The 12,597-nt window shown below is 37.8% G+C and overlaps 2 protein-coding genes across 3 annotated transcripts; one reads left to right on the forward strand and one right to left on the reverse strand.

Moving 5' to 3' along the window:
- Positions 1 to 4,305: 4,305 nt before the first annotated feature.
- Positions 4,306 to 6,819, reverse strand: LOC106626935 (NEDD8 ultimate buster 1). Of its 2 annotated transcripts, none has more exons than XM_070109769.1 (8): positions 6,631 to 6,819; positions 6,361 to 6,484; positions 6,104 to 6,304; positions 5,897 to 6,042; positions 5,599 to 5,841; positions 4,991 to 5,536; positions 4,848 to 4,931; positions 4,306 to 4,775 (listed from the first exon to the last, which is right to left on the reverse strand). In XM_070109769.1, the coding sequence occupies exons 1-8, from the start codon at positions 6,658 to 6,660 to the stop codon at positions 4,407 to 4,409; spliced, it is 1,743 nt and encodes a 580-aa protein (XP_069965870.1). In that variant the 5' UTR covers positions 6,661 to 6,819; the 3' UTR covers positions 4,306 to 4,406. The 2 variants fall into 2 exon arrangements, with proteins under 2 accessions (XP_069965870.1, XP_014102311.1); XM_014246836.3 differs by having other exon boundaries at positions 6,541 to 6,819.
- A 476-nt stretch (positions 6,820 to 7,295) lies between these two features.
- Positions 7,296 to 12,348, forward strand: unc (uncoordinated). Its single transcript, XM_014247089.3, has 6 exons — positions 7,296 to 7,741; positions 8,033 to 9,057; positions 9,110 to 9,232; positions 9,296 to 9,538; positions 9,930 to 10,114; positions 10,174 to 12,348. Exons 1-6 carry the CDS (start codon positions 7,570 to 7,572, stop codon positions 12,083 to 12,085), a joined length of 3,660 nt encoding a protein of 1,219 aa, XP_014102564.2. The 5' UTR covers positions 7,296 to 7,569; the 3' UTR covers positions 12,086 to 12,348.
- The last annotated feature ends 249 nt before the right edge of the window (positions 12,349 to 12,597 follow it).

Raw genomic sequence — 12,597 nt, forward strand, 5'->3', positions numbered from 1 at the left:
CACATTGGAGATGTGAAACGAAGTTCTTCTAGTGGTCACGTTCATAGTATAACATTTCTTTCTGCGCCTGATAATAGTTGGACTTTCCAGATTTTCCGAAATATATCTACTTGCTTTTAATAAAAGAAACATATTTTCTGCCGTATCTTAAAAATTGTCTCTATGGAAGTTAACATACGAGTCCACAAATCAATTTCAGCATTTATGTTACTAAAATCAACTGGAAATTGCAATTGTTGAACTTGAAACAACAAAATACACGTGTTTTTAAGTGTATATATTTTGTTTTAGTTTTAGAATCCCGGTTCGTTATAACATTTCAGAGCTGTTATTAAAATAAACACATGTTTGCCTAATAATGTGACATAGTGTATTTGTCTCTTAGATCGAAGTTTATTAAAAGTAATTGCAAACTTTTATAGATTTTCGAAAACACTTGTTTCAATCAAACGCACCTGAGAGTCGAAGTCGCTGCCCAAACATTAAAGCCGACCACAACTAACCACGACTTTTGTGTGCGCACACACAACGCGACACAAATCAAATGTATTCGACAACAGCCAGTATTCTTTTTCGATTTTTTTATTAATATTTTTATTTATTTTTAGTTTTGCCTAGAATAATTCTATGTGGAAATGAACTTCATACTTGGCTGAGTGCGAAAATCAAAGCCATTAACAAATGGAAAATGAAAATGGGAAAACATCATAATTAGAAAATAATAAGTTTCAGCAGAAAAAACTAAAAAGCAACAAAAAAAATTAAAATGATTAAAAAACAAAACATAAATTGCAAATATTGATAAACTTCTGGGTTTGGGCAATTAAAAAATCAAATTAAATAAAAAAGTAAAAACTTTTGTGTCAAATTACAAAATTGTTGTGTCATTAACTAACTTTTTTTATTTAAATACATATTGCGTAATTCTTAAATTAGTAGCTGAGAAATAGACAGAAATTTATATACAAAATTATTTGTGTTTCGCAAATTACACAAAAATATTATATAAATGTGTGTCTTTTATGTGTTTAATGTAATGTTTCGAGGCACATTTCCGCATGTTTCACCAATTAATTGGTGCCTATCGATATCGGAAATATTGTATTATTTCGAATTGCATGTCTCGACAAAGTGGCAAAATTGTTGCCGCCCTCGCTTGTAATTATAGGAACTCGGAATGATGCTGCGTCACCTATGCAATTTCAGCCGCAAACTTCTATGGCAGCGTGCTAATTAATTTACTCAGTTATTTTACAATATTTTTTACGTTCACAAGAATACACGCATCAAGGCATCAGCTAAGAACCGTGTAATTTTCGTGTTTTGCAAATCTACAACTCTACACTGGCTAATCTGTGCACTTTATCCCTGGGGAATCACTGAAACTCGCGTTTGTCTTATGCAACAATTTAAATTCTTCTCCACGCGCATGCTGACAAGATCTTTATGGCAGCGGTGCACTTTACTCCTGGCAATTGTACGAGGGCATATATTTATACATACATATGTGTGGAGAATTTCGAGAAAGCGTAAAAAATAAATAAATTTTGAATTAAAATTAAAAAGTCTTGTGCAAAAAAGTTCAATTTTATACTTGTACATTAAGATGAAGCGAAGAAAACATGAAGACAAGCGCATCGGTGACAGTCGACCGAAGACATTAAACATTCGCGTTGAGCTATAACTCAGCAGGCAAGACACGTTTCGATGCAGTTCCCAGTAGACACACTTGGTTGCCGGTGGACTATGCTATCTAAATTGCTGTTGGCTAATGCCTTCTGATAACAGATCTAAATTTTGTTATTTCAAATTTAATTCTTCTAATAATTACATACACACACACACACATACATACATACTATAGCTGGTAGGCACATTGACTGTTATTATTTTTTAATTTTCAAGTATTTTGAAAGTTGTGGAAGTGAACTTTAGCTTTTCTGAAAAAAATGGTAAATAAATTGTGAGAAGTTAAAAATATTGAGGCGCTTTACTGATATTGAAGTTTTAATTGTGTAAAGACGCCATGTAGTAAGTCGCGCTGGTTGTTAAGAGAGCGATGACTATCGATTCGTTATAAAGTAGCTTGAATCCATCCTAAAGAGCTTATTCTTTCCCGCTGACTGAGATTATATGCATGGCTTATTGCTTTGTATTTAGTGAACAGGGTTTCATGCGTTTCCACTAGATCGAGGTTTATTTGAAGATTTTGTTGCTGATGAGGAGCTCTTTGCTCAGCGCCAAAAAAACAAGGCAACGCCTAGAGTGGTTAATGGTCGAAATATTTATTGTTCCACGCTTAGCCTGACATTTATACGATTTAGAAAAATCTTGCTTGTTCATTTTGATAAAAAGATCACAAGAAGATAATAGACCTTTAAAACTCCATTGAAATAGTAATTGTTGTCATATTAGTGTAATCAACGGCGTATGAGAAGTTAAAGAACGATAGTGGAAGGTGGTCTCGGACAGGTTTTGAGTAACCACGACGGTATAAACGTAAGGACGATTTTGATTGAGCCCATCCGGGATTTGAACGATGTGAATTAAAACCATTAGTGATACATTATATTTTGTGGCTTCTATACTGATACGAGATCTTTTTTCCATTTCGATCGTCAAAAGACTTGTTTTACACCTCACAGCTTTTTTTCGACTTTATTACCACCATATAGGAGACTCCTGATATTCGGGAAATATCTAGCTTGGGAGTAGGTGTTAGTTTGGATGTAAGTGTTGAAGAAGGGAGATTCTACATACCCTTGACATTCGATGTATTAGTCGTTGACATTCTAAACGCGTGAGAAATGGTTGGTGTATGGCTGTTGTTGGTTTTGTTTTAATTGGTAAAACAATGTTTGTAGAGTTAGTGTAAAGATAGTAGGGTGCAACAAAGTTGGGTTGTCAATTATGAGTGTCCCCAATTCGATAACTGTATATCTTGCAGATGTTTTTTGCTTTGATTGATGATGACGCTGTGGTTTCAGTATAAGTAATATCGTTAACTCAATGCTGCATTAACGGATGTTGGGAAAATGGCTGTTGGCGCTAGTAAGGCTTAACTCCATCCGTCCGCAGTAGTCGGGTTTATATAACCGTACTTTAATACGGCAGAGGTCTCTCCACTCAGCAACGTTCCTCCAAATTTTTTGGTGAATGGTGCCTGGTGCTAATAACAACAACGGAAATCACACCACATTATAGATGTATGTTATACATGTTAAGGTTATATTAAATTGATCAGGAGTGCTGACAAGTGTTGCTATACTGGTGGCCGACTTATCCGAGGCGACCAAACAAAACTGATAGTCCTAAGCAATTCAACCGCGACCTGGCCTTACGTTACGTGATTTCATCGGATTTCATTCGAGTTCGGATGCAAACGAACATATCATATTTTTACAACTTCCAACGATCAACTGGAAGTTCGAAAATCTTTATATAAGGCTAAATGAAGTATTGATCCGGTTCTATCTATATTTGAGATAAGGGCATAATATTAACAGGACAGATTTTTTTCCGAATTTCAATTATATATCTCACAGATTGATCGATATTTTCGATAAAAAGTTCGCTATAGGAACTAGATTCACATTTCGGTCTCTGGGGGCTTGAATAGTTGTAATCCGATTTTGACAATTTTTGGTTATCAGGTGGCACACCTGGTTGCTTTAGCTTAAGTCGTTCGGGAGATATGTACATTAAACCTATTGGCGGGCGAGGCCACGCCTACTTTTTGAAAGATTTTCAAACTATAGGTACCCCTTACCACAACAATAATTAATAATTTGGGGCATAGTTATAGCAGTTTATAGATTTTCGAATAATGGTGTTTTGTGGGCGTACCAGTGGTCCGACTACGCCCATCTACAACACCAAATTTTAAATGGTTATCGCTTGCACGGACGAACAGACAAACAGTCACTCGGATTTCAACTGGTTTGTCATCCGGATCATTTACATATACTTACATATATATATAACTCTATATCTATCTCTATTAGTTTTAGGTGATACAAACATTGTAGTTGTTGTTGTAGCGGCAGTATTCTGTCGAGTTGCCTGTCCTTGGCCGGATAAAAATCCGGATCTGTTCCGGTTACGTAGATCCGACTGTCGTGGACACGGGGATCCGCATGTTCCTCTGTATGAACTCACTCGATAACTTTGTTGTTGCTTTTACATGTAATTTTTTTTGACAAGAGAGCAGCGCGCAAAGATGGCGAGCAGTTAAATGGCGAATCGAAGATAGCTAATAATAATTACTTTACTTTGAAGACTACTAAACAGCATATTACAGTTGTCATATTTATTGTATTATTCTTATGGTAAAATATACAAATCCCACTCATATAAATCAATTTATACGCGTACAATAAATTGGGTGGTATTGGCAAAATTATTAATCATTGTTCTAAAAAGCGTTTATATTCAGCTAAAATTTGCTCCTCCTGCAGTAGTGGCAAATCGAGGTAGTCCTGCTCATTCGATGTGAGATCTTCATTGAAACGTTCATATGCCTTGAGGGATTCCATTTCGTCCTTCACTTTTCCCAAAGCCGTATTTACAAGCGAACCAATGCCGCTTGATGTTGAAGGCGTATCATCACCGGCGATGACGATTTTACCTGCTTCAGTTATGCGCTCCAACTGTTTCACAAGCTCCTCTTCGTTTCCAAATATTTTAACAAGAAAATCGAGTGCATTCTCCATATTGTTTGAGGTTGTCTCAAGAGCAACGCGTACCATGTCTTCGTTAAAACCAAGTTGCTTTAGCTGAAAGGATAATTATATTCAGAAACCTTGTAAACGTAAAATAACCTTGTAAATGTAAAATAACTCATGTACCTGTTCTAATAAGTCGGTATCAGCATTTTCTTTTTTTGGTAAGTTTTTCAAGAGCTCGTCACTACTGGTTTGCAACAAATCCAGCTGTAAAATGGCATAATCTTTAATATTTTACACATTAATTTCATAATATAGTCATTTACCGCTTTCTGCAAATCATTATTAGACTTTCTCAGCGCCGCAACAACAAGATCATGTGAAAAACCCATTTCCATTAGTGTGCAGACACTGCGCGGATTCACCCAGTCTTTGTCGCTGTTTTTCCGCGATAACTTTGAACTTACTTTACGCTCTTTATGCGAACGTTCACGCGCGTCGCGTTTCTTCTCCCTGCGATCATGTATGAAATTGACAGCCTGTTCTAAATTGCCACCACACGCACGCAAACCCAAACGCGCTTCAAACGGTTCATAACCCATTTCAACCAGTGCTTCCACAGCGCTGTCGTCCACTTTCAATTCGCGCAATTCACGGCCAGCTATCTCTAACCGTTCGTAGGCCTCATCACGTCTATTCTGGTGGAAAAGCACCACACCCTGCAGCAGGTGTAGGCGCATCAGAAGTGCCCGCTCTGGACATGCATTACCTTTGAGCGCAATTAGGCGGTTCATATTCTCACCGTAGCTGCGACGAAAACTTTTCTCGCAAATGTCTAAACGTCGTTGCGCGTCGGGCAATTGCGTTACGTTCTAAAAATGTGATGGAAGCTTTGCGTTTATTCAATTCTTTTTTATTCGTTATTGCAACATACCTTGAGACATAAATAACACCAAACAATGTCTAGATTTACTAGGGCATAGTTGTCTACCGACTCGAGAAATCCAGAATTGCAGGTAGTAAATTTCTCATCAGCTTCGAGCAGAAGAATCAAAGCTTCATCGTAATGCTGTCTTTTTATAGCGGCCCGCGCCTTTTCACAGAAACCCATCGCCATCAAGAGTGCACGATTCTCATTTGGAGGCAGGAATACAGGATTGCCATCTTGGTCCTCCATCTATCACAAACATTTTATTTAATTAGGCTTATGGATAGTTAAACCTTATACGTACCTCAAACAACTGCCGCTTTGAGTCTACTATTGCTTCGACATCCATTTTAATTTTTCGTATGCGATCATACATGGCTTCTTTGGAATTTGTTTCATCACGATCAAGCTCACTGATAATAACCATAAGCTGTTGATTATTTTTCAGGCCTACAAATTTAGATATTACAATTTTATTAGCTGTGACATTTGATTCGAAATGAAAAATTACCCTGTGCATTGAGTGTTTTATCTGGATCAATAATTTTCCCGGCGGATATGCACTTGACCCGATTCGGGTCATTCAATTGTAGTTTTTCGGCAATACTACCTTGCAAGTCCTTCCCCAACGCATTTAAATCGCATTTAACTTCTAGCATATTTTGCGTACCTTCTTGGTTGTTGATGCGCCTAACGCTGAACGTAGCGAGACCTACACGCAGCCAAATATTAAACTAGGTCTTAATAAAATAGTGTTCGATGTCTTACCGGTCTCGTTGAACTCTTTTCGTGCAGCCAACTTTCGTAAAGCACCATCTTGCAGCTCTGTTAGTGCTAATTTACAATTTGATAGACTGATACTCAAATTTGTGCTAAAATCTTGTGCGAGGCACTGAATTTTGAGAACATTTTACAAAAAATATTTTTTATTTTTTAAAGTAAACTCACATCGATTTCCGATTCTATACTGCCAATATCGGAGAAATAATATGGTTCTTCCCACAATTTAATGCCCAACAGCTGTAGTCGGGCTCTTACCTGAATGATGACATTGTCTATGTGGGACATGACCTCGCAAATATTTAGTAGTTTATTGTAAATGAAAACGATATTTCTCTTAACCTGATGCAAGTTGAATGACAATACAAATATTTCACAATTTCTTCGCTAGACAAATTTTTCTCTATTTTGTTTTTATATTTGCTTTCTTGTATTTTTATACCGAATCATCAGGTATTGACAAATGAATTTGATACGTAAACATATGGCTATCCGTCGCAGGGTTGCAGCAATTTTACAGAATTGTATTCCAGAGACTACTGGTTGTAAATCTTAAACTACTATATGGGGACCGAGGAAAAAAATAATATCAAAACTATTTTAAGTAGATTATAAATTTTAATCCCCAACCATATTACCCTTAAAAAAATACAATGATATTAAAATATTAATAAATATATTTGATTTATTTCTCTAAATAACATTTTTTCCAACTAAAGGGAGAATAAATGGAATTGAAGTAAAGTTTGTACAATTTTCTATTTATATCTTTCTGCAATTTGTGTCACTTATCATACACTATAATTAGAAAAGAAAGTTCAGTTTTCTCTTATGTATTTGCTTAATATAAAGTCGTTGCTTACACCAACTTTGTATTTGAATTGTGAGTTGGGTAATTTTTACATAAAGTTAGCACTGAACATACTTCGCGTTCAAAATAATTTTATATTTGTACTGACATTTGTCGTTACGCATGAATGCTTATCAGTGTTTAAGGGGGTTGTTGCACAAATATATTGTACACTGCGCCCAGTAAAAATTCAAATTGTGTTGTAGTGGACAAACAAAATTCCAAACAAGTGACAGTGAGTTTTCGACATTGTGAAAGGTAAAGAATTAAGAAACTTTTGAAAAAGACGAAGAAAAATTGAAGTTTATGAAGGTAAAAGAAAGCTTTTCGTGTTGAATTCTACCAACATGGCTAATGCGGACATGGATATGAGAGCCAACCTCACTGATTTATCTAAACTACCAGTTAAGGAGTTCGAAAAACATTTCCGTGACTGGATGGAGCGCGACGATGTGGCGCGTTCGTTACAAGCAAAGTTGCGAACAGATCTCATATCAAACTTCAACAAAACTGCATTAGGTGAGTGTCTTCCTCGTCGATAAAGGGGCTGAGGTCATTAAAGCGGTTCACAAATGAATGAATTGGAAAGAGATTGTGTTACACATGTATTTCTACCAATACGCAATGGGATTTCATTCATAAATTATTTTGTTTACATTTCTAAGCCTTCATTTATGACGTTGCCATAGCAGCAGTCTTTATCGATAATATTTTTGTCGGCAATGCAGTGTCGAGGTAGTTGCATCAGTGATGGGAAAATACGTTACAAAAACATAAGAAATATGGAATAAAATTATTGTATAATTTCAGGACGTCAAATTTTGGCACAAACTACAACAACCACCACCGGTGGTTCCGCGCAGCGTCTGACACTTTCGCCATTAGTGTTGGCGCTCAACACTCTCGTTGCTGAATTTCTCTATGCACAAAACTGTCATTTTTCTTTGTCAGTATTTTGCACTGAGGTCCCATTTCGAAACACACTTCCTGACTTTGAGAGCTCGCCGCATTTCCGGTTCAGCGGTGATGAGATCAAAGAAATTTTAGAAGCCATATTTAGTAAAGCACCTCAAGAGACTCCATTTAAAAATAGCATTATTAGAAAATATGAACACAATAAAAATATTTCACTGTTGATGGTGCTCATCCGGTATTTATTGAGACAGAAGGAGGAATTCGCGAAGAGAATTGCCTCTATAAAACCTGGCACTGTAACTGAAGGAACGCAAACTGTCGAAAAGAACAATACAACTCATGAACCGGAGCGTCGACAGCTGCCAGACGACTCAATAAAAACAAGTTATGTGAAAAATGAGATTCCGAGCGCCAACATAAGATACCTCAACAAATATCTAGTGATACTTTCCTCCAAAGTAAAGGAAATGTCTGAGCAACTAAACGACTTGCGGTATAAACGCGGCAGCTTGCCGACCACACGTCTTGCGAAAAGCGTGAGGATTCGTCGCTACGACAAGTTAAACCACAGCCTAGAGCGAGTAACAAGTCAACTGAAGCATATGACGCACACAAAGCGCAAAAACAAGCAAGTGGGCGCAGTTGTCTCAGCGGTCGACGCATTGGCGACACAGTTTACCAAGTGCGTCGAAAGTTTCAGATCGGTTTCGAGAGAGCTGATTGCCAGCAATGAGAAACAAAGTCAATTGCAACATATATTGCCACCGAAGCCAGTGCTTTCGCAAGCCGCAGTGCAGGTAGACCTTTCCTATGGAAGGCCGAACTGTGCCGAGAATAAGAAGCTCACAGCAGAAAAATCCTACACCGATTGGGTACATGAGATGCGCCATACGAAAAACGGACAGAAGTTTTTAGACAGAGTAAATATTTGTTATTTTGTACAACAACGACATATTTAAAGCATAATTGCAGATAGAAGTATCACTAAAGAAAGCGCTAAATAAGCAGCGCGAGCTGCTGAGAAAGGAATCCGATCAGAAACTACGACATCAAAAAGAAGTGCTCAAAATACAATACAAGGAAAAATTAATGGAGGTAAAGGTTTTTAAGTAAGACTTCCATTGTACGGATATTAAATTAGTTTTCTTCCGCCAACAGCACGTTTCTCGTCTTCCACAATATGACTATTCCAATGAAGCGCGAATGCTCAACGAGAGTATTGGACAGCAATTGAAAGAGTTCGAGAGCCGACATGCGGAACTTCTGCAGAAAATTCAAGATGTACACAAGCATGAAGCCAATAACTTACCCACCACTGAAGCAGAAAAAGAAGATGCAGCGGATGCTAATGCAAAAACAGATATGACGGATGAGATCGTGCGCAGAGTTGTTAGAGAAATGGTATTACTATATTAAGCGATTCGAAATTATACGAATGTTTGTTTTTTTTTGTTAATTTACCGTAACCTTTTTTTTATTAATTTACCGTAAATTTTTTTTTTGATTAATTTACCGTAAATTTTTTTTTAATTTTCCGTAAATTTTTTTTTAATTTACCGTAAATTTTTTTTTATTTACCGTAAATTTTTTTTTAAATTGACCGTTTTTTTTTAATTTACCGTAAATTTTTTTTTATTTACCGTAAATTTTTTTTTAAATTGACCGTAAATTATTTTTTATAATTCGCCTTCATTTTTTTTTTAGTATACCGTACATGTTTTTTTATAATTCACCGTACATTTTTTTTAATTCACTGTACATTTTTTTTTAATTTTCCGTAAATTTTTTTAAGGAACCCAAAATGAATCCAAGCGGTCCTCAGTGCTCCAACAACATGCAAGAAATTACTGTTTCCGACACACGAGCCCGAGATCCCTTGTTAAAGGATGTTGTGAATACACAGAAGCAACTGCAGAAGATGGCTCAAAGCATTGTGCAGCAAGAGCGAACTGTGGACCAAATCGTTTATGAAGCTAAGTAAGCAATACTTTGAAATTGACATGAACTTACAACTACAATCAATTTACTTTCTATAGGATGCGCATTCAAGAGCTTGAGAATGAAAGCAATAAACTGGAATTGAATTTTCGAAATTATCTGGACCGACAGCGGTTGCAGGCCGAAACTATGCGCGAAGTAGTATCCAGTCTTTCCGAGAGCAATAAAAAGGATGTGTCAAAAGTTGCCGACAGCTATCGCAAGACTTTAAAAGATATTCGAACATCTTCCACATTGCGAGCTGAAAACGAACGGCGGGAGGTGAAAACTAAAAGCCGCAATAAAACGGTCCAATCAAAAGATTCGCTGATAGATTTAACTGACCAGGAAAATAAAAGTCCAAATCAGTATCGCAATGCAATTTTGGAGGCGAAAACAAAACTGTTTAAAGGTGATCGACAGTATGGCAAAATGGGTAGTGACGATGAAGAATTCAAACCTCTTGGTTTTGAGCCTTACTATTACAATCGGAATTTCGGTACTTGCGAATCCCAGAGTAATTTGATATCGAGCAATGCGCACTTATCTCAATGGAATGAAAATCCTACAAGGCTTCTGATAACTGAGCCACCTACAGAACACAGCAATTTCAACAACAACACCAATACAGCGAGTGCCAGAAGCAATGGAGCTCCGCTCCATAGAGCCTATGCAGTTCTTCCAAATACTCCACAGGCAAGCATACCAACAATCAACCAACTCACAAGTAAACCAACTACCAGCGCAGCTGCCGCAGCCTCAAGAACGTTTGTTGCAAAACCAATGCCAACAGCGCCAGCAGCAACTATGCCAACAGTAACTGCCAAAATTACTTCGGTATCTACTGTTGTCACAGCTGCTGTTGCTGCGAAGGGAGCAAACCGACATACCGACGAGCGGACACCGGATGGGCTTCTGCAACACCTGGAACCTGCAGCGCACACATCTAACTTCAATAATGACATTCAGGACAGTCAAAGTGCAAGTGATCACAGCAAAAATAGCTGCAAAAGCAATATATGTGTCGAGGAGGAGGCAACGGACACACTTAGTAGTACACGTAGCGCCAAAAAGGGAGGAAGTGCAAGAGCTAAAGTAGGAGGTCGTGATAAAAAGATCGGTCGTGGTGAAACCACTGACTCCACCAATCCAGTGGAGGCCACAGTGAACTTGATGGAAACTATGGAGCGAATGCAACGCTTGTTCACCGACACCCCAACATGCGTAATGCAAGAAGAGCTGCCGCATTCACGCGTCGTTCTATTAGAAAAAGAGAAAAGTAAACCAAAACACAGAATTCAGCAAAATATTCAACAAAAGCAACATGTAATGAGTCCAAAAACTAAAAAAGGTGGCAAAATTTCATCCCTGACCAACGAGGACCCTAGCACGTTTCGAAAATACAAGCAGAATAAAATGGAACGAAAGGAGCGCCGAACAAAAACCACAAAAAGCGTGGAAACACCGAAATCTAATGGACGCGCTGAGGACGCATTGAATACATTTGCCTGCTCTGATGTGGAGGCACGAAATATGCCGGTGGAAAGATCAGTACCAGCATCAAGGCCGCAGCACTATAATATTACAAGTTCAGCGACGGAAATCAACGTTCTGGCGCCAACAATATCCTCAACAACCTTCTCCATATGCGTAGATGATAACCTAAAGGAAGTGGTGAGCGAGTCATCGCTCGAAATCGCTAGCATGGTCGAGGCTGTCGATGAGGAGATAGAATTGGAAGAACTGGTCGCTGCGGTGGAAGAGGAGGAAGAGGCCGAAGAGGAAGTCGATGAAGAGTACGAACCAATGGGCAGTGTTAAAGTGAGCTCGCTGCCAATGCCCGCTATCGAAGAGGTGTCAGGTATCAGTTCTTCCTCTAGCAGTGCGGTTCACATGTCCGTTGGCGGTGGCGGTGGCGGCGGTGTGGAACGCACAAAGAAAAGTGATAGTGGCAGCGATTTCTGGGAGTAAAATTCCTCTAACGGTAGCGCGCAAATGAGCTGCAGTGTGAGCAGAGATATAAATGAAGCAGAAAAGTTTTAAAGCCGACAGTTGATAACAGAACTTGAATCATCACTTAAGTTCGCCAATCACCAAATTTTAATTGCTTGTTTTTTAAAACCAATTTTCATAAATTCATCTAAATTTATCAAATTAATGTTAATGAGAATTCTTAAAGAAATTATTTGTAACAATTTACAGAATATACAAATCAAATTGTAATTAAGGGAAAACTTTCGTGTTTTGAAGTTGTTAGTGTGTTTGCTGGAAAGTTCTTTACGGTTGATTGTTACGGTCCGTCGGTTTGCAAAGAGCTTTGATTCTACAGCGAGTATGTCTCAGATTATACTTGACGTGTTACAGCCTTAACCCATCATGTAATGGTCGCCAGTAATCCGGTTCAGAGAGATTTCGAATGTAAATTGCTATCTAGTTTTGACATTTTTATATTTTTACCCAGCATAGTTTTATAACAAAAAAAT

This window comes from Bactrocera oleae, chromosome 5, assembly GCF_042242935.1.
Source record: "Bactrocera oleae isolate idBacOlea1 chromosome 5, idBacOlea1, whole genome shotgun sequence".
Taxonomy (NCBI): Eukaryota; Metazoa; Arthropoda; class Insecta; order Diptera; family Tephritidae; genus Bactrocera; species Bactrocera oleae.

Coding starts and splice junctions, on each gene's coding strand:
- LOC106626935 (XM_014246836.3), bottom strand. CDS start 6,660: ATGTCCCACATAGACAATGTCATCATTCAGGTAAGAGCCCGACTACAG. Junction 6,305..6,360: donor AAAAGAGTTCAACGAGACCG/GTAAGACATCGA, acceptor GGCTGCGTGTAG/GTCTCGCTACGTTCAGCGTT. Junction 5,842..5,896: donor CAAAGCGGCAGTTGTTTGAG/GTACGTATAAGG, acceptor TGTTTGTGATAG/ATGGAGGACCAAGATGGCAA.
- unc (XM_014247089.3), top strand. CDS start 7,570: ATGGCTAATGCGGACATGGATATGAGAGCCAACCTCACTGATTTATCT. Junction 9,233..9,295: donor ACAAGGAAAAATTAATGGAG/GTAAAGGTTTTT, acceptor TTCCGCCAACAG/CACGTTTCTCGTCTTCCACA. Junction 10,115..10,173: donor CAAATCGTTTATGAAGCTAA/GTAAGCAATACT, acceptor TACTTTCTATAG/GATGCGCATTCAAGAGCTTG.